The sequence below is a fragment of the Rattus norvegicus genome, chromosome 7 (assembly GCF_036323735.1).
Source record: "Rattus norvegicus strain BN/NHsdMcwi chromosome 7, GRCr8, whole genome shotgun sequence".
In the NCBI taxonomy this organism is placed as follows: domain Eukaryota; kingdom Metazoa; phylum Chordata; class Mammalia; order Rodentia; family Muridae; genus Rattus; species Rattus norvegicus.
Window position 1 is genome coordinate 42,368,272 of NC_086025.1, and position 22,261 is coordinate 42,390,532.

Consider the following 22,261-nt stretch of genomic DNA (forward strand, 5'->3'; position numbering starts at 1 on the left):
AGGAGGTGATAGCGCCTGCAGCTGGCACAGGTGTCACTGTGATGTGTCGCTGGTATGAGATGGCAATGGAATTGGGGAAATTTCCACAATGGCTTTGCAACTTCAGTTCCTCACTGTATTAGTTGGACAGAACCAGCTCCGTCTGTCTTTTGAGGGATTAAATGATGCTACATGAGACTTTCTCAAGACAAGGTTCTCCAAAATATTTATGTAATTACTGTACTTTGATGAGCTACTATATAACATGTAATCATCAACGAACTTGTTTTAATTCACCATGAAAATTATTATTGAATGACAATGTATTTAAAGGGCCTTTCTCTACCCATTTTTGCTTCTTTCTTAATAAACATTCATGATTTGAATGTGTATGTGTTTGTGCACATGACTGTGTGCCTTATGTGTGTTATGTATATGCACACAAGGAGGGGCCAAACTCCTATCTTTCCTCAAGGATGATGCAAATGTGTTTTGTTTAAGTTGCAAACAGGTATTCTCACTGACCCAGAGCTCACCAAGTAAGCTAGCCTGTGTGTCTGGTCCACCAACTCCCAGGCGTCTGCTCGTCTCTACCTCCCTAGCTCATGACTGTATTTATTTATTTTTTTAATTAAATTTTCCTTTAAATGTGGTTTCTTGGGATCAACCCTGGGCCCTCATGCTTTGTGGGCCATCTCCTCAGCTGACATTTCACATCATAAAGTTTATATGTTGAGTTCCCTCAGATAGATATTGGTTGAACTATCTGAACTGCTGCTGAGAATGATTCTTTAGATTGTTGAAGTTTCTTTTTCCTCCATCTACTTTTTAATAAAGAGCTGGGTCTTTAGTCCCGCTTTAACTGCTACTCGCTGGCTGCTATTGCATCTTTCTGAGGTTTTAGCTCTTGTAACATAAGCATGACCCTCCTCCATCCTCCAGCCATGTGTTTATCAATCACCATATTAAATATTGGGGCATCGTCAGAGGAAAAAAACCTGATTCTCATGAAGCTGACATAGTGGTGAGGAAGACACAAATTGTAAAAAAGAACAATAACTTGATCACACTTATCCTTAAAGAGAAATATTAATTAAAGTGTGTCCATCGGAGCTCTAGGAGCCCGAGGACTATATGACCAATAGGATTCTGCTTTCCACATCACAAAAATGAATATGAGGATAAAATGACGGAAGTGAGGGCCAATAGTAGAGAACACTGGGAAGGTACTTGAGACGGAAGGCATTCTGTGTACTTGGGAGCAGTGAAGGGAAGACAGGGGCAATGATTAGCTGTGGCTCAAGAGAACAACAAAAATTCAAATGATAAGACAGGTGAAAATTAAATGAGTGACCAGTGAAGACCCACAAGTGTGGATAATAAAAAGTTCCTAGAAAAATTCAAGGTTTCCAACTAGAAGAAGGGTGTCCCTATGCATTTCTGAAGCTAGGCATCAGTTATTCTCTATTCCCCTTCAACTGAGAGGTTTAGGTATTTGACAGCCAGGATTTCCTAGATGCTTAGTTGACTTCACTGTCAGTATTAATATATATTCATATAACCATATCTATCTATCATCTATCTATCCATCCATCCATCCATCCATCCATCCATCCATCAAATGCTTTAACCTGTCTAGCATTTCCTGATTCTGAATCTATCAGGCTTATCTTTCCACCCACGGGATTCACTCCTGTGTTGTAGGAATGTACTATCGAGACATTAATGGGTAAGCATGATAGTTGCTAGTCAGGCAACTTCCTTACTCAGAAATTTCCAGTGTAATGACTGCAGGTGCAACACTTAACTTCTCCAACTGTTTCAACTGTGATTCATTAGCCTTACTATTGTGTATGTATGTATGATTAGTGTGTGATCACAGATATGTGCCTGCCACATCATGTGTGTGGCAGTCAGAGGACAACTTTGGGAGTCAGGACTCTGGTCTCATCGTGAGGTATGGGCATCCACATCAAGTCCCAGAGCTTGTGTAGGACTCCTCACTGGTCCACCACATTTGTCCCCTTTCAACATTTAGATTCAGAATGTTGTGCTTTCAATTTAGACTTTGCTTTTATATAGGATGATTTATGAAATATTCAAGTTTCATTGTGAAAAATAAGCATGGGAGAAACTTAGTAAAAGGGTGTGTTTGATCCTTCCCTAGGAGCACTGAAACAAGAGGATCTTTCTATTGATGAGTAACATCACGAGCAGATGGCAATCACGTGAGGATGACTTTTGTGTGTTACTTCAGTTTTGGCCATTTTCAGAAAGAGTACAATTTTAAAAATTAAATAATGACTTGAGTTATGGTATTGCCCTGATTAAACATCAAAATACATGTTGGATGGCTCTTTGCAAAATTCACTTGTGATAATAATTTGCTAAATGCTTAATGTGAAAAACTTCTTATAGTAGTGTTATTATCTCAACAATAGCATAATTCACAGAAGTACAATCTGGAATTTCCTAAAGGTTGCTACAAACTATTTTGTTTCCCAACTAAGATCTCTTTTAAAATTTCCTATTAAAAATTCGTAAAAATTCATGACTGAAACTTCAATAGTTTACACAGTAAGCTTTCCAAAACCCTTTTAGAATTAAAGCTTTGTTATGGTTAAAGTGGAAGAAAAATAACAGGAGAGTCCTTCTATGTATAGAAAGCAAAGAATAAGGAAGAACTTGAAGGACTAATTGGGTTTGCAAAAAGAAGTGCGATTAGGGAACCGGCAGTAGGCTTTCGGAAAATACATTCCGTAGGCACGTTTAAAGATCAGTGCATAGCATGAGATGGTTAATGAAGTGAGCACACCCAGGGATAGGAGCAGGAATCCGCCAAGGCACCAAAGACACCTGGTCCTAAAAGCCAGGTAAACAAGAAAGCATGGAAATACCTTCTGGGAAGGGAGTGGGAACCAATGAGAGATGGAGTGGGGCGGAGACAGGATGATGCAGGGCAAACGTGAGCAGCATGTGAACATGTGTAAGTGTCAGGACAACACCCGTTACCTCATAGGCTTATGTAAAAAATTTAAAACTGTGCAGGATGCATTTGTGTATTGAGGAATACATGTGTACATAGCAACAATCAAAGGGGAAAAAAGAAGTATCTTAAGGTGGGATAAGGTTTATGTACATCAGTAAATTAACAGGTAAGCACCAATCCAGGTATTTAATAGGCATAAGAATGGAAAAGTATTTATATGCTTAAAAGTGGAGCTGCTGCTTCCCTGTGTAAAGCTCTCCGCCTCTGCTCTAGGGCCAGGCCTGCCTGCTTCACAACGGTATGGCTGTGGATCAATTCTCTGAAACTAAGCAAGGCCCCAATTTAATGTTTTTTGTTTGTTTGATTGTTTGTTTAAGAGTTGTCTTGGTCACTGGGTCTTTTCAAAGTAATAAAACACTGACTAAAATGCATACCTGCTAGGTGCTTTAAAGTATGAACTAACATACTTTAGTCAAATCAAATTTGCTTCTATGTATCCAAAGCATGTATTTATAATGTATTTTATCTTATTACATGGCTTTTCTAAACTACCACTTTTTGATCTTGAAGAAGGGATTCATCCTTTTGGAAGACACACAGGTCCAGGGGGGATACTTGAGCTGTAACAGACATCACTCTGAGATTCATGAACCAAACTTCACCAAGATGATCTAAGTGGCATCATCACAAGCACGGACATATACTTCAAAATTTCAAAAGCATAAATTATATGAATATAATACTACACTAGAGTTGATGCCATAATTTGAAACCTACTGTCCGCACATTTATCGGAACTAAGACAATGAGCTGAAATTTGGAAAAACAAACAATATTTTAAATGACATTAAAGTGATAGAAAATATAAATGCGGGAAAACATCTAAGACTCAATATCAACTTTTAGATTTACAGTCCAGGACCTATAATCCAAAGTCTCTAACTCTCCTCTAAAGACTGTGGACACCAACATTTAACTCTCTTTGAACCAGTTTTATAAACTTTAAAGTGAAACTTTAGCAAAACTGTAGTAAAAAAAAATCACTATAATTCTTTTCTTCAGAGAGAAAATCAGTGGGTCTAAACTAGAGGGAAATGACAGTGTACTCAGACATCATCTTCTAATCACCAAAATGCAGCCAATATAAATTCCTCCAACTCTGTCTGCCCAGTCACGACTGAATGATATTTTCCAAATCACTCGTATCATTAACAACCAAACTAAAAGCACATAATTGCTCGAGAGAGTAGATTTCTCATAAAAGGACAATCCACTCACTGACATTTGAAAGCATCTTAAAAAAGTCTCCAATCACAGATCACATACATTTCATTTAAATATTTATTTTCAAGTTAAGGGATTGTTTTTATTCATTCAATCTGTGGGTATAAACACCCTAAGGGGGAATGAAAAAAAATACTCCTTTTCAGCAAGTTGCCAAGGAACTGATATGAGAGACATAGTATAAATTTTCTTGGATAAAAATAATAAAAATTCAAGCAGAACTTCCTTTCAGTAAATTTTGTTTTCCAGATTCAGTTCTAGCATGAAACATTACTGGTAGTTTAACAATACAGTAGGTAATGATGTTACTCAAAAGGAGGAAACCTCCCCACTCTTAATACAGAATTATCTAAAGAAGGGATAGTTTCAATGTATGTGCTTTTCCCAAAGTATGATCTCTTCCCCAATACACAACAATCACTCCCTAAAGACTTTTCTTTTTTCTACTTTAACATCTCTGTCCATCTTCTCGGTCTGGTCCATCCCAGCCCTCAAGGGAGATACAGTCCTTAGCTTGGGTTTCAAAGCCTCATGGGCCTCTGATTCTTTTGCAGTCTCTCCTTCGACTTACTCATCTGGCTTTACTGCTCTAAATATACCCTTGTACTTGCCTTAGAACTTTGAAATTTCCAGTTGCCCTATTGACATCTAGCTCTTTATTTTTTTTTAGCTCTGTAACCCGTGTTTTTAATTGCATTTTTAATTTACATTTTAAATGTTCCCCTTCAGAAACCTGCTATCCCACGTCCCCTGCTTCTATGAGGGTACTCCCTCACCCACCCACACACTCCCTCCCACGTCCCCACCCTGACATTTCCCTTTCAGTAGTTGGCATGCTCTTGGAGATCACAAACGTCTTCCACTCACAGATGCATGGCATACCTAACCTGGCTAACATAGCCTCTACTTTCTACGTCATCGCCTTCTGAAGATGACGTCACAATGTTAACTTCTTCACAGAATTTTATGAATAGGGGCCCATACTGCCTTTAATCCTAGTACTCAAGAGGCACCTCTTTGAGTTTGATGCTAGTCTAGTCTACAAAGTGAGTCCCAGGGAAGACAAGCCTACATAGAGAAACCGAGTCTCAAATAAAAAATACATTTTAAGCTGAGTCATAACATTCTTAGATTCTGTACATAAAGATCTCCTGATAGAAATATTGACTTGTCTGCCTCTCTGATATAATACCTAAGGATATAAAGGGAAAGAGAACACACGCTGTAAAGGGGAGACACCGCGTCACTGACAGATGCAGAAGTTGCTCAGATATACTGAGTTTGGCTTTATCATCTTAATTTTTCCAGGCTTAAAACTTTGTTTGCAAAACAGAGGATTGATTTAAAATTAAGTTAAAAATTATTTGCCAGTTTTAAAAGTCAAATATTGATATCATATCAAGCTCCGTTACAGGATTCTGGTGCATCTGTAGATGTGCTTAAACTAGACTATCTTTTAATGCCTCATTTTAAGTCTTTCCAAATTACATTTAAAGGCAGGGAAAAGACTGAGTATTATAAAATTTCTTAAAATGATGCTGATTCCTTCCCACAAGAAGGAATATATATTTCTAACTATTTACATAGCCCTCAAACTAAAAACATTCCAATAGGATTAAGAAAAATTCATTTTTGACCAAACATTTAAAGACACAAGCTGTCACTATTTTTCAAGTGACATAATTTTTTTTCTTGCACTTTCCAGTGAACTAAATTCAAAACGAGATTCTTGTGGGAGAAATAACAAAATTTCAGAAGCATAATATGCCACAAAAATACCAATTTTTAAAAAATGGAGTGATTTTTTTTCTTTTAAAAATTTTCAAGGAACCTGAAGTCAAAATCAGTTTCCTTTTCTTTGCCTTTGACAGTACTTGTGACTGAACATCAGGTCTCACCTGTGCTAGTCAAGTGCTGTACCACTGAGGCACACCTCTGGCCCGAGTAGTGATTTTTAATAATAGTCACACATATGCACCAATACTGGGGTGTAAAGTAAGTCGCTGTCAGGATTTACTACATAATGATATTGAAAACTAGCTCAGAAGATACAGCAAACACACCATTTTCAAAGAAAGAAAACATAAGCAGAAAGGTATGGAACTGAACATCTATTTCCTAAAGTGCCCTGACAACAGTCCTTTCATGCTCTATGAAAATAATCATGGAGCTAATCTGATATTTCATGGCAGAACCCACAATAGCAGGGAAGAGAACACCTTAATTCCAAATATTTCTTATAGAAAAACTTGTGAAAATAAAAAATATATTGAGGTGAAGTTGAAGTATTTAACTGTTAACTTTCTCACAGTGGTAACAGAGCAAAGACACAGAAGTATATAGTATACTACATGTTTTGCATCATGCATTATGCCAGAAATGGGTGTCATGAGCCTAGGTTCACCAGGCATACACACACAACAGCATCCATGTAAGAAATGCACTTAACGGTTGCATCAGTTTCCGCCAACTTATTATTTCCATTCTCTAATAATCCTGGCCATCGCTAACTTTTGTTGTTTGGTTGTGTGTTTGGGTGGTTGGTTTGGTTTGGTTTGTTTAATAGAGAAGGAATTAATATCACACAGGCATATTAGCTATATTTTCCACAGATATAATTTCTGTCCATATTTAGATTTACTACTTGATATTATTTAACACACTAAAGTCAACAATAGTTATTTTTTAGAAAGCAGTATTTTGTTTCCCAAGGGATAAGCAAAAGAATATGCTAATTGTTGTTGCTGTTCTTATTGATCCCTGAGAGGGGACCCATCTGTAAATCTGGTAGAAACAGACATCTTATCCCACACCAACCAACTGTATACTTTTTTGCTGTCTAAACACATGAGTCACTATAATGATAGTGCTGGATAAGCTCATTTTGGACTGATTACAACCAAAGCTAAATGGTATGAAACAGGCATTCCTTAGACTTGTTACAGCATATACTTGGCCTCACTCTTAGGCATTTACAGCCTGGTATACATTCATATCTTCCAGAAAGCAGGCCATTGAGGCCAAAATGTAAACTCCTAAAACGTCAAGTTGGCATGGTTCATGAGCAATACATTACTGTAAAGACTTTAAAAAAAAAGTCTAATATTTTTATTATAAACTATGCATCAGACAAAGAGCTGGATGCTTTCCTGATGAGATCTCATGTAAACTCTGTGGTGAACTTGAAGGAAACAATTGGAAAACTCCATTAAAGGCCAATGAAATTAGCTGAAGGAAAATGTAAGGCAGAACCCCTCCCTGGATGTGATGTTTTAAGTGACAAGGGAAGGATGTATCATGAGGCTAAAACTGGAAAGAGGAAGCCAACCTCCACTCAAGGCTCCTTGACCATCGAAGAACTGAAATTTCACATCAGCAAAGACAGCAAACGTGGACATCGTGGAAAAACTACTGCCACTCACCATAGTGCATGTAACAGTTTCCTTTGGTAGGATCCAGCTCAATAGCCTTCAAGAAGAACTTTTCAGCCTCACTCTTACGACCCTTGAAAAATAGAGAAAATGGATGATTCAGTGAAGGAATCACGATGGACTGTTATTTTAACCATTGGGCACAAAAGAAATATGCTAATGTCTACGGATAAACACCAATGGGGAAAATCACCTATTTTTAATCTAAATGAGGGTGAGCAAGGAGAATTGGCTGAAAGTGAAGACTGACATCAGGACCTGGGGACATCAAGAAGAGAAGAAGAAGATTTTGAGTCTGTCGAAGTGATCAAAGATGGTGCTGGGGAACTGACAGTGTTTTTTTAAAGTTTCATAGAAATAACAAGGGAAAACTGGGCTTACTTAAAAAAAATCACTGCTATTTTCTGTTTACTTTAAATGTGATTAGTGCATGTGTGTGTGTACATATGTAGATGTATGGCAAGGTCAGAAGACCGTCTTAGATGTTAGATTTTATGTACTCTCATTTCATATGAATGAGAGTATTGCCTGTGTGTGTACCATGTACAGGCCTGGTGTCTGCAGAGACCAGAAGAGAGTGTTGAGTCTCCTGGAACAGAAGTTTATATTATCTGCCATGTTGGTTCTAGAAACAGAACCTCAGTTCTCTGAAAGAATAGTAAGTGCCATTAACTGCCTCTCCAGGCCCCAGCCTTCATACTCAGAGTTGAGCTCAATAACTTGCAAGGAGTTTAGCAACTGATCTACTGCCAAGTTCTTTCACTTAGTGTTTTATTTTCTTTATTATTTTGTCTTAAGAAAGAATTCCCTCAGCTCACACCATAGCCATCACTGCCAACAGGAGTTATACACTGGGATTGAAAATGTAGTATAGCTCCTACCCTCCAGTTCCATTCTGCTTGTCTTATACTAATTTCACGCAGAGGCAGACGAGGTAGGAATGGGTTTGACACAGAAATTCTAAATCCAGAAAAAGGATCTGCTCATTCTTTCTAAGACTGGAGTAAAGTGGGTTGAGCAGAAGTGTGTCTATAAGTGAATATTCAGGACACTATTAGAACCCGAGGGAAACACTTAAGTGAGAAAACAGCAAGGTGGACCAGACGTCATAGACCTGTAATTCTATGAGTTTTCCTGCAGTCAAAAGGCTGAAGCTGGAGGATCCCAAGTTCCACAAGCCAGCCTGGGCTACCATGGGTAGCTCATGGCTAACCTGGCAAAGTATAGACTGTCTCAAAAATAATATATTATAAAAGGAGGCAAGTAGATATAGATCCATGGTCCACTGCAAGGCTCTAGGTTCAATTTCAATCACATGTGCTTATATGCACACACATATGCACACACACTTGCCCACACACATGCAAAAGTAGAGAAACACAGAGTTCTGGTCTGTACCGAGGAAGAACTCTTCGCCATGGCCATTCTTGTCTCAGATCCTTCAAACACTGTACTCTAGGCAAAGTTCACCCCAATCAGCTTAGTGATTCTGAATGTTAAACAGGGCAAGGTTTAAATGAGAGAACACAAATAGAATGAATGACAGGGTATAAAAGGTTCAAGTGTTCACTTTGGGGTGCAGAGGGAAGAAACATTAGTCCCAAGTGATGAAGGCAACAGCCGTTCGCTCAGACTGCTCCCCTTTATCTCTGACAAATGGTCCTTTGCAGATGCAATCACTATGTACTTCCAATGAGGAAACAACGTCACAACTTGGGAAGTTTCCAACAATTATTTCTCATCGCTGCTATCCTTGAGAACGGAAATACTGCTAACCTGGGCCTTAATTAGAAACTAACTTCCCTTCTTAGCCTTCCTTTTAAGCAAATAGTGAGGGACAGGACAGAAAAACAACAATACAGAGAAATGTGTTCTTGAAATAAATTCTGTTTTCTTGGAATAAGATAATCCAGGCAGGTTCTGAAGCAATGCAGTCTTTCTGAGGTGACTGCTTCTTCACAATGATCCACAGTAACAAATGAGGGGCCAGGGTAGGAGAGAAGAGTAAGAAGACATTTCCCAGAGTTGTCCCTGGTCTGGCATGGTGGAATGAAGATCTAATATGAACTCATAGTGACAGCAAGGTCCAGGCTCTGTTCAGACACCATTGACTACAGTAAACATCTACATGCTCCTAGTTTACATCCTACCACATACCTCACACGATGATTAATCTTCTGTCACATGTATCTTTTAAACTGTGGGCCACTTTCCAAAGTGAAATGTGTGAAATTCGCATGTTACTCTGAATCTATACAGCTTTGTTGTGGTTTGCCTTGGAGTTCTCTCTGAATTTGTAAAATAAAGACAAGAGCTCTAGATTTGGGCAGAGGGAGGAGTCGGGAGCAAGAGGGAAGGAGTCAGGAGAGGGGAGGAGTCAGGAGGGGGAGGAGTCAGGAGGGGAGGAGTCAGAAGGGGGAGGGGTCAGGAGGGGGAGGAGTCGGGGGAGGAGAGAGGAGAAGCGAGGAGAGAGTTGTCATGGGAGAAGGAGAAGCTGGAGACCTGGCAAATAAAAGGTGCAAGGGATGAGGGATTTGGGAGCTAGGAATAGGACAGTGTAGGGTGGATCTGCCCAATCTAGACGCTAGATTGTTTTCATATTAATTGAGTTGCGTTTTCTTTGTACTGGCTGATTCCGGTTGGAGAGGAAACTGCAACAAACTGCAACACAGCTTTACCTGACTTCTCTGCAGCGGCTTTGGCTTTACTCATTCACTCTTTAAAAAGAGAAGCCATAGTCACTACACCCTTCATTCACTCGCTGTCCTTATCCTATGGATTTGCCTTTGGCCTTTATACCTATAACTAGTGGCAACCTAGTACTCATAAAACGGACTCCAACGTTCTTTCACTCTTTCACTTTGCACCTCAAAAACTTCTCAGGTATGAGCTTCAAAACAGAAAAAGGAGCGTGAGTAATTTCATATCTAAGTGTCTGTGTCCTTCCCTAAGATAATGCAGCAATTTTACCATGTTAGAGTTCCTTCACTAATTCACTAGCTATGAAGAATCTGGCAGCCTGGTGTCTAGAGTAGAACAGATTCTATCTAGGCAAGCAGAACAATTGCACAACTTTTTATCTATATGACTCATCGGAAAACCATCCTGTCTTTGCGCAGCACTTAGCCCTATTACAGAAAGGTGGGGTACAGAGGAAACATTCTTCGTGATACTGCTATCATGGCTGTATTCAATAGCCATTCGTCCAAATTCATAAAGTGTATAGCACAAAGGGAGACGTATCAAATAACCACCTCATTCATTTATGGCAAATGCGCTCTACCAATGCCAGCCAGGTAATTAATTATAAGGAAGAATTATTTGTAGGAAGAAAATTTCATGGAAACGCTGTTATTGCTGACTAGTATTGCTTCTATTTTAAAAATAAAAGTTCCTAATTTTTTTAAAGTAAAAGTAAGTAAAAGTGAGGGATTTTTAACATCGCACTATTATGATACATGTCATACAAAGTGATAATATTACCTAGGTAGATTAGAAACGTGTGGCCAATGTCGCCTGTTATTTATATATGCGCCCACACACAAGTAATAGAGTGCTGCTATGAATAAAAGAACATGATTTGCTGTATGCACAGCTTCAAAGCGCGTGTTCATTCTTTAGATCACCAGGAAAATAACATTCAGAGAATTTATAGAAGGGGTTAATAAAAGTTATCAGTGGTAAAGTGGCCACAAAATTGGTATATGTGATTTTTTTTTAAAAAAGGCTTTGAACTTTTTTCCATTTAAGGTTTTAGGACAAAAAGGACGAAACTAGATCATGTATCAATGTCACCATAAAATGAGAGGTAAAGTCCTCATGTATCATTCCTGGTGAAACCACAGAAGGAAGCTATAAAAGTGTACATCAGTACTCAGGGGACAGTGGTTTGCGGTGGGACTCAGTTATTAAAGAAAGCTGAGACCCATAATCTCCAATATAAGAGGATCCTGGAGATCTCTCTTTTGGGGGAAAATACTGCACTTTTACCAAAACAAACAAACAAACAAAAAAAAAACAAAAAAAAACAAAAAAAAACCTCTCTGCTTTGGTTACTATTCAATGAAACACCAAACAACGAAGAAAAGAAACGCCTCATAAAGATATCTAAACTTAAGAATCAATCATCTGTCAGGCAGATGCAACACTGAGCCCTCAAAAAAGACTTTCAGTAATATTGCATATACTCAAATTTACTATTTCAACTATTATTTGTTTGGGGCAATGGGAGTTTTAAAATATGGGGAAAAATAAATTTTGGAGGCTTGGAATATAGCTCATCTGATAATGTGCCGATTATGAGTAAGACCCTGGGTTTAACCACGGTTATATACAGACCAGGTATGGTGGTACATGCCTGGAATCCCAGCTCTCGGGAGGTGGAAGCAAGGGAATCCTGAGTAGGGACCATCCTGGGCTACATAGCAAGGTCTAGTCCAGCCTGGGATACATAAGAAGCCTGATGAAAGAAAGAAAGAAAGAAAGAAAGAAAGAAAGAAAGAAAGAAAGAAAGAAAGAAACAAAAGAAGAAAACAAATTCTCAAAAACCAAGAAAACAGGACTGTGATAAGTATTGCCCACAAGAACAACAGTACCCACCAACCAGAGCTCCCAAGGACTGAATCACTATCCAAAGAGTACACGTGGACAGACCCATGGCTCCAGCTGCATATGTAGCAGAGGATGGCCTTGTTGGGCACCAATGGGAGAAGAAGCCCTTGGTCCTGCCAAGGCTGGACCCCCCCCCCCAGTGTAAGGGTGGGAAAGCTGGGAAGGGTGAGTGAGTGGGGAGGGGGAACACCCTTAATGAAGAAGGGGGATGGGGATGGGATAGGGAGCTTATGGACAGGAAACCGGGAAAGGGAATAACATTTGAAATGGAAATGGAAATATCCAATTAAAGAAATAAAAATAAAAGCACACACAAACAGGGCTGTTTAAGTTCACGAGAAAAAACAAGCGCAGCATTCCACACACCCACACCTTGTCCTCCCTGATCAGACAGCATCTGTTTGTGAGCAATGAACCAAATCCAGGTAAGCTACTCTTTTTTTTTTTTTTTTCTATTTTTTTTTTCTTGGCTCACAACCATCTGTAATGGGAGTAAGCTACTCTTGAGTTAAGTTTCAGCAGCATATTCCACAGCACGGCACGAGCTCCCAGCTGCTTTATTTCCTTTGCCTAATAAACTGGTGCTGATGCTGCAGTGGCTGGTCAGAAACAAGCTGCCTGCTGGGTGGGTGCAAAGCCGGTAGCATCTCTTTCAAAGGGTAACCAATGCTTTTCAACTACAGAATGTGCAGCCATCATAAAAGAGACCTGTGTTTTTACATTCATGCACAATAATTCCAGGGCCTTTTGCTTGAGTACTCGGAAAACTGTATGCAATGTTAGAACCACACTATCACATCCGACTTTAGTTTGAACTATTTAATTTTTCTAAAGAAAGTTTAGTCAGTCTGAGAAGTGGTTCCTAATCCTTATGACGATACCTATGATTCATCAAGTATATGTATATACACATGAGAGAAAGTAGAGGCAAAGACAAAAAACAAACAAAAACAAAACAAAACAAAACAAACAAACAAACAAACCCCACCACTTAAGGGCAGTGTTACTCAACCTTTAGGTTGCAACCCCTTTGGGGCCCAATGACGCTTTCACAGGGATTACATAAGTCCATAGGAAAACATAGATATTTATATTGTAACTCCTAACAGTAGCAAAATTACAGTTACAAAGTAGGAATGAAAATGATTTCGTGGTCAGGGTCACCATAATACGAGGAACGCATTAAAGGGTCTCAGCATTAGGAAGGTTAAGAACCACTGCCCTATGGGAACAAAATAGACCTTCATATAATACTTCACTAAAATATAGTCAACTGCAGTAAAATCTTCCTGGGAAGCAATCTCCTAGACCTCGCAAGGCTTTAAATCAGAGCTCTCTTCCAGCAGGTCAGTTATATTTACAGGCATTTGTTCTAGGGGAACAGATGCCAATGCGTGCAGTCCCTCGGTGTTTTCCTCGCAGCCCTGTTTACAAGAAACTCAGTGTCTACCACCGTGGACTTGAATACAGTGTTCCAATAAGAATGATTTCATTGAAAAAATCTTTAAGACAGGGAAGTTTCTGTTGCTTTTCTGCTAGATGTTACAGACAGGGTTGTAAAGTGTAGTTTCTGATCTCATTGTAGTTTCAGCATTATACCGTCTCTACCACTGAGTGACTTTCAGTTGTGAATTCAACAGCAGGTTGTACCCAAGGCTTAGGCCATTCGTATTTCAAGGACAATGAAGGAGAAAGTACTCAGGGCTATAAAACATTAGTGCTTTGTTAGTGGTCAAGCCATGTGGCCATAAACACAATCTGTCTTAAGCGGGAAAAGGGAAGCATTCATAGAGTCTATAGGAATGAGTGTCTTGGTAACCAACACTAAGGCTGTACACCCTTGAGCAGTTCTCAGTCTAGTTGTGTTCTAGTAGCTCTCAGTCTAATCTACACAGTCCACAGAAAACTCAGAATTTAGTTAGTTTTGAGTATGTTGTTGAAAAAACATTCAAGCCAATGGGCTGAACAATATCCAGTTGGGAATATCAAGTGGTTAAGACCCTTCGTGACACATGAGAGGTTTCCAAAGTGCAAAAGGACAAAGCAGGCCAGGAAGAGTCAGCAGGTAGAGGCTGTTGGGAACCATCAAGAAAAATACCAACAAACAATAACAATAAATCTCTCGAGAGTCATATGAAAGTCTTGAAAAGGGATGTGTTGTGTAAGGCCGAATGGTCTTGCATGTTGACTTGGGGGCTTCTATTTTCATTATATACATTTTTGGCACACAAAATCCCACAGTAAATACTGGATGCCATGTAATCTTCTGCTATCTACTATTCCCTGGATGTTGTTAACAAAGAGTTGGGTACACTCTGGGAACTGCATTGAAATGCTCCCGTATACATGTGCCATACTTTCCATAGGGGCCATCGTCATCCACTCTGGTCATTTCAGTTTTCGTGTATGGGCTGCTGAAGTATCGGATATTGTCTGATGACATAAGAAAACAACAGAGACTCCAATAATATGACTCAGAGAATAAAATTACTGACTCCTGAGCCTGACAATCAGGAGATCGACCCTCAGGATCCACACTGTGGCAGGAGAGAACTGATTCCCTCAAGTGGTCCTCCACTCCATATGCATGCACGACTGAACTGATTAGTTAATTCACCAATGCAATTAAAAACAAAGAAGTATTCTAAGTAGAGTCTCTAAGTTAGACCTAAACAGAGAGTCCAGATTTGGAGTAGTGAACTCATTCCATTCCATTCATGTTTATCCTTGTGGTCTACATGAGGGTGGTCATGGTGGGAGAGCTGTGAAGTAATTAGAGGAAAGAATCTTTTCTTAGGACAATAAGTGGCTGATGGGTGTGGGCACAGCATTCAAATACACTCAAGGATGACTTTCAGTTCTACATTGCATCACTTGAATTAGATGAAGTATTTATTCTCATAGGGAAGATTTGTGAGTGCATCAGTAGGAACAAGTATGTGTAGAGGGCTATTAGAGTTTTATTTGTTTGAGATGTCAAGGCAACACAGACTCTGGAGGACTAAGTCATAAAGACAGGCTGTAGCAAGGGCCACACACCAAGAGTGGACAGGGAATAAAAAGACCAAATAACTGATGTCTGACATGAGAAGACAGGGAAACTTGTGCAAAGGCCAAGCAAGAGAAAAAGCAAATGGTAACATCAAACGCAAACCATATCACCTACTTAGAGTTGCAAAGACAAAAAGCATACAAGAGCAGCATTAAATGTAGGCATTCAGGACCATTTTTAAGTGACTATTTAAAGCAGTAAGAAATGTTCTACAATGTCCTATGTGTATGACCTGGCTCTAGTACCTGCTTGAAATCAAAACAGTTGTGATCGCCTAGAGGAGAACCACAGAGCTGCAGGTGCATGAGAATCACACAAGATCCTATTAATAATCCCTTGTGGAAGTGAAGAGAGTCCTCCACCCATCTCTGAGATTCCACCTGCTCCATCCCATTACCCACAGCTGTGAATCGTCCTGTGGTGTTGGGGTATCCAAGAGCTGGGAGGCCGGGTGAGGTAATGACCGTATGACGAAGCATCTGTGAGTCGATGGTAGGCTAGCGGAGGGACTTTCCAGTGACTTGGCTGCCTGTGCTTTACCCATGACACTGGAGGAAATCTCTCAGCCATCCTCCTGCAACTAACTTCAATAAATTCATTATTTCATCAGGCTGACTTGGGCAGGATTGTATCTTGGTCTGTCAGGTTTCTTCTATCTGTTGTCAATAGATTGTTCTTCTTCGTCTCTTTATGACAACACGCATACACAAATGCATGGTTATTGCTTCTCAAAAGCATGTATGTAGAGTGTTTGAGTTTATTAAATATTCAAATTTGTTGCTTTCTACATGGCTTTGAAACTATGGGTAAGTAAGAATTTACAATTGTGAAGGCATAAAAACAAAGAGGCTAGTGCTTACAAATAAAGCCTGATTAACCTTCATAAGCTTAACGTAGTCAGACTTCTTGTTATGGTACAATTCCAATTTCCTCTCTACATCAGTTCATTTGTATATCTTCCCCTAAAGCTTAAGAGAATCATGCACACACACTATAATAACATTTCAGGGAAGATAATTAATTTGATAAGATGGAACCATATCTTTTTTTTTTCTTTTTTTTTTTTTTCGGAGCTGGGGATCGAACCCAGGGCGTTGCGCTTGCTTGGCAAGTGCTCTACCGCTGAGCTAAATCCCCAACCCCCACCATATCTTAAACCACATCTGTGCAAATTACTTTGACTATTGCCTTGTTAAACCGAACCCACAGTCATGTTAAACCCAGTATCTCATCACTGTCTCTTATCCATCCACAATCTTAGTTGGTGAGAACAGTATTCAGATATGCCATTAAAACGCTTGACGAAGGTCTACTAAAGTAGAAATTTTGTCTTAATCAACTTTATAATTAAACCATGGGTAAATGCTCTCCAAGCTTCTGCCTCAAAGCTACAGTATCCATATGTCACCTTTCAGTTAAAGAACAAAAGTATTCATCTGCTTTTAAGTAAAGTAACTGAGTAATACTTCAGTAATTCATTAAATGCATTTATTGATTCCCTTAATTCTACAAAATATTGGGTACCCCGCAAAGGCGCAGCACTGTTAAATACTAAGGTAAAAGGGGGATTTTAGTAACAGGTATAACTCCAGTCCTGGCAGATACAAAACTGCAGCTGTATTAGGGTGGACTAACCTACACAATAAACATCTGGTTTGACCTAGTCAAAGTACACAGGAAGTTTCCAGAGGAACCGTTATTTTGACTTAAAGATCAAAAAATGTATCTGATTGAGAAGGAGGCAAAACGGAAAGCTAAGGAGGGAGGGGCACAGCAAGAACATACCTGTGAGAACAACAAAGCCAGCATGAAAATGGCTGAGAGGAGAGAAGAGCAGAGCAGAGCACACCCTGTCTATAGTCCTGTGGAGATGCTGTCTGCTGCGTCCACTGATCACCATAAAGGCAATGAGGGTAAGGTGTGTGTGTGTGTGTGTGTATGTGTGTGTGTGTGTGTGTGTGTGTGTGTGTAGAGACACAGAAGTAAACACTGGATGCCTGGTGTGACAGCAAACAGAACTATCATCTCAGAATGGTATAGAGGAATGGCATATGGCCCTAAGCAGGACAGACAGTAACAGCAGCAGGAAGGTATTAAAGAAGAGAAGTACAGGTTTATAGCCTAAGACTAGGAGATCAATTATCGGAGTGATAATGATTATTTAGTGATTATCTATGGGGCATTTGAGATGTCAAAAATTTGTGTCAATCACTCTGAATCAAATGGCTGAAAAGCAAGGTGAATATATATTTCAAGAACACCACAGCAGTAACTGTTTGGCTTTTGCACCCCCAGGATAAGGGACTGAGATGCGTAATTTTTTTTATAATTCAAATATTATTTTATTTTAAATTTTTGTTATTTTAATTGTCTGGTGAGTGGAGTGAATTTTTAAGTTTTTAGACTTTCCTTATTAGTAGTTTTTTATTAATTTAATTTTATTTTTTATGTATTCACTTTACATCCCATTCACTGCCCCCTCTTGTTCTGCCCCTGCCACAATACTTCCCCCATCCCCCTTCCCCTTCTTCTATGAGCAGGTGGGGTGTCCCTGTGTATCCCCTGCAGCTTGGCATTTCAAGTGTCCAAGGCACATATTTTACATATCAAAGTCGACCTGGCCTCCAGCTTCTCAGAGGCTAAATGAAAATTAAAAAGGTAAATGACCTCCCCACCCCTGATTTTGAGCTTGTCTTGATAACTTCCATCTATAGATACCATGGCCAAATTAGAAGCACCTAGATTCTTCAAACTGGGCCTTTTCCTTCTGGGTACTCCTATCACTTGATTCCTACTTTGGTTGTGACACTTTTGTACTTCAACTGCCATTCCTAATTCCCTCTCTAATTGTAAACCACTTTAGAAGAATTGTTTAATCAACAATTAAGCCAAAGGCCAGATACATGGTGAATGGTCAGAATGCACCAAGAATGTTAACTATCTTCCCAAAGCAATGGTTCAGAGCACAGGTCTTTTAAAAATAAACAACACGGATTGGTTTCCTAACAGTTCTGGTGGCTGGAAAGTTCCCCAAAGGCTACCTAAATGCATATTCTTATTGGGAAATATGTTGGATTCAAGATAGAAAGAGCAGAGGCCTGGATGATACCCAAAAAGACATGCTGAAAGCTATCAGAGGCAATAAAATTCTTACCCTCAAAACGAAAGCAAGAAATTACAAATTTAATCAGCATTCTGTAATCCACAAGAAAGTTCCAAAAGCACAGTGAGAATGGGGACCGGCAGGAAGATCGCTGTTTGCTAAGGTGCTGAATGCCTCTATGGACTAAACTGGAAAGCCCTCGAGTCTGAGCTCATGGCATCAAATCCAACAGATCCAAACACCCAGCAGGCATGCTGGAGTGATGACTGCTGTCTCTTGAGCAAAGTCCTAAGCATTCACTGGGCTCCTCTAGCCCAACTGTTTGACAAAAGCAAGGGGTGCTTCTCTGCTGCACAGACCCTCAAGGCTTCTCCAAGCTCACAGAGCTTAGTGTAAAGGGTTGACACTGGTGCAGAAGTTTAAGCCCTTTGGGGACTGTTAGAAATTCTGTCTTGTGAGAGTAGAAAGGCAAGAGCCCAAACAACAGCTGTTTTGCAGCTGGGTCACAACGGAGCGCAAAAAAATCCTTGGACACCATAAAAGGTAAGCGATGATGGCGAGCGGCTCTCAGTGCGTCCATTTGTCACTGGCAGCGTGCCACCTGTTCTGAAATCCGAATGCTCTCCAAGAGGACAAAGCCAGATGTAAATAATTCCCCAATTTCAATTCATTTCATTTCTTTTGGTAAAAAGCCTCGGCAGTAAAGGATGCGTGCGGGAGTCACTTAATTTATTTAGACATAAAATTCTTTGATGATTTACCGGGGACACTAAAAGAAAAGCACCGGATTCAGAAACAGAAACCCGAGAACCTTGAAGGTAAACAGCCAGAGGAAGTCGCTGATTTGAATGAGTTTCATAGACTTCAGCAGCAGCGAATCAAAGATCTAATTAATTGAACTCAGTAAGTCTAATCCAAGAAAGACAGAATCCATCCCAAATGAAGCAGTTACAAAATCTGATTAAAGACAAGATAACTTTTTAAAAAGAAAAATCACTTTTTTGTTGTGTTTTTTTTTAAACATTTATTTTTATTTTATGTACATGAGGGTTTTGCCTGCATGTATGTGTGCCATGTGTGTGTCTGGTGCCCATAGAGACCAGAAGGGGGCGAGGAGACTGTCCTGCCCCTGAGCCTGGAATTTCAGAGAGTTGGGATGTGCCTTGTGAGTACAAGAATGTAACTTGGGTTCTCTGCAAGAGCACAGCCATCTCCCAGCCTCCACCTCCTTCTCCTCCTCCTCCTCACCCTTCTCCTCTTCCTCCTCCTCCTCCTCCTCCTCACCCTTCTCCTCTTCCTCCTCCTCCTCCTCCTCCCCTTCTGCTCCTCCCCCTTCTCCTCTTCCTCCCCCTCTTCCTCCCCCTCCTCCTCCCCTTCTCCTCCTCCCCCTTCTCATCTTCCTCCCCTCCTCTTCCTCCCCCTCCTCCTCCTCCTCCTTCTCCTCCTCACCCTTCTCCTCTTCCTCTTTCTCCTCCTCTCCCTTCTCCTCCCCCTTCTCCTCTTCCTCCTCTTCCTCCCCTTCTCCTCCTCCCCCTTCTCCTCTTCCTCCTCCTCCTCCTTCCCCTTCTCCTCCTCCCCCTTCTCCTCTTCCTCCTCCTCCTCCTTCCCCTTCTCCTCCTCCTCCTTCACTCCTTCTTTTTCTTATTTTGTTTTAAATTCCACAATCAATGAGAAAACTGACCCATTTCCTCAAATCTGCTCAGCTGAAGCTAAGGTTGGGAAACTTTGCTGAGACCTAAAATGAGCAAAGTGTAATTTGTGTACTAATGAACTAACACATAAAATAATGCTTTGGAAATGGAACGACTCATGCCTTCCATCTGCAAGTAATTTCAAGGTAAAGTTGCCCCTCAAATGGAAAATATTCTAGAAAAGTTCTTAGAAAGCGTGCCCCATTTGTATTGAGGATGTGTATTGATATCCTAAAGTAATTTCCAGTTTTCCCAAAAATGTTGTCCATGTTCAATTTTCCAATGGAGTTACACCTACAGCCACTTCCTGGTTTAGACAAACCTTATAATTTGTCCTAATTCTTAGCATTCACAAGCATTCACTGGAATCAGGGGGATCATATATTAGCTCTTACAGCAGCAGCAAGAACCACCACATAAAGCATCCCTGAGATCTTACTGAGGCTTGACACTCCTAACAGAGAGGGCATTAACAAAGACATCTTTCATAGCTCAAAACCTGGGAACTTGTCAAGAATAAAGTTGTCTTTTATCGCCTCTGCTTACCACAACTGACTTGTTTTTTTAGTCTATTGTCATAACACACTGAAATTCTACTTTTCCAGGCAAAGCTCTGAGCATTTTACAAGTACTGTCTGTCATATTACATCCTTATAACGTGACTTAAATCCCATTCAGTAGAGGAAAGAACGGAGGTACAAAAAGGCTAAGTTCCTTGCCCAAAGTATATACATGTGCCTTGCAAATCCGGACTCAAAATGAATATGGCTGTAATGTCTGCATTGGGACATCACCACCAGGAATCATGGAGTTAATTAAAACACAGCTTATGCGATGGAGAGACTAGACTAGCACTTGGTGAAGTGCTTACCTTCCAAGCATGAGACCTGAGTTCAATCCCACAGTAGTTGCAAGCATTTCTAATGCCAGTCCACGACTCAGGTACAGGTGGGTCTCTGGGTCTTACAGATCAGCCAGTCTAGCCTAATTGGCTGTGTCAGAAGTCAAGGTGGGAACGTATTTTGAGAATTAATACCTACAGTGTACCTCTTGCATCCATATGCATGGGTACATACATATGCACCCAGATACCCACATAGACACATGGATACACACATGTATAGAAACATACGCACAAACCTACCAACAATTATATTTTATAAAGCTAAGCTCACAGACCTGCCCAACCTTTCGTCATCATATGTTAGGAAATAACAACTGAAGGCCTAGATAAGTGAAGATAATATTAGATTATGCTTGCTTTTGCACAGCATATGACATCATGGAATTCTGAAGGCAGGGACTCGCCACCTCTAAGGGCTCTCATAAGACATATGTATGGTGGTGAGTCCGTAAGAGCAGAAATAGATGTTAGGATATCAGTTCTTGCCTGAGTGAGTCAGGGCAGTTTTTAGGAGGAGGTGGTATAATAAGGTAACAGATGGGGGAAAAGCTGGGCAGGCCTCAAAGACATAGAATGTCAAGTTAATGCTGGAAGTGGATGACTAAGACCTCTCTTTACAAAATTTAAAATCAGGAAACGATGTAGGAACTCTATTAGTTAAGCACATCGTAGGGACAGGCAACCTACAAAGATTGATTTGGTATGAAATTCTCTCTAATCCCAGCACACAGGAAGTGGAAACGGGAAGATCAGGAGTTAAGGGCAGATTTAGTTACACAGTGAGTTTGAGGCCAGCCTGGGCTATATGAATGCCTGCTTTGTTTGAATTTTTAAAAGGGGGATGGGTGGTGAAGTGGGGTTACAAATCAACTCAGGAGATTTATTTGAAACAAAAAAAGTATATTTGGCAACTAAATTTAACTGCATTTTCACTCTGTTAGGAATAATTTTTCAGCCATTTCCTGTGAATAACTCTGTGATGTACAAAGAAAGGAGGATCTATGGAACATAAGACCAGTGAAACAATATTAATTTATGTTTCCTTCTATAGCTTGGTGTGACAAGAAATAGTCCATAGAAGATTATAAGAACCTTTAAACTAGCTGAAAGGGAGAAAACACACAAATGGCTAGACACCGGCAACTTGCCAGCAGAATGTGGCCGTACGTATAAATACATGTGACAAGCATATCACCAGACTGGACGATTCCCAAGCT

The 22,261-nt window shown here is 40.0% G+C and overlaps 1 protein-coding gene across 4 annotated transcripts in view; it reads right to left on the minus strand.

Moving 5' to 3' along the window:
* Positions 1-22,261, minus strand: part of Tmtc2 (transmembrane O-mannosyltransferase targeting cadherins 2) — a 414,906-nt gene that overhangs the window by 87,526 nt on the left and 305,119 nt on the right. For 2 of the 4 annotated variants that reach the window (NM_001171177.2, XM_039078703.2), the window contains exon 9: positions 7,675-7,756. The exons of the other annotated variants lie outside the window; for them this stretch is intronic. In NM_001171177.2, coding sequence (NP_001164648.2) covers positions 7,675-7,756 — 82 coding nt within the window. The remainder of the gene's footprint in view (positions 1-7,674; positions 7,757-22,261) is intronic. 4 annotated transcript variants of the gene reach the window in all.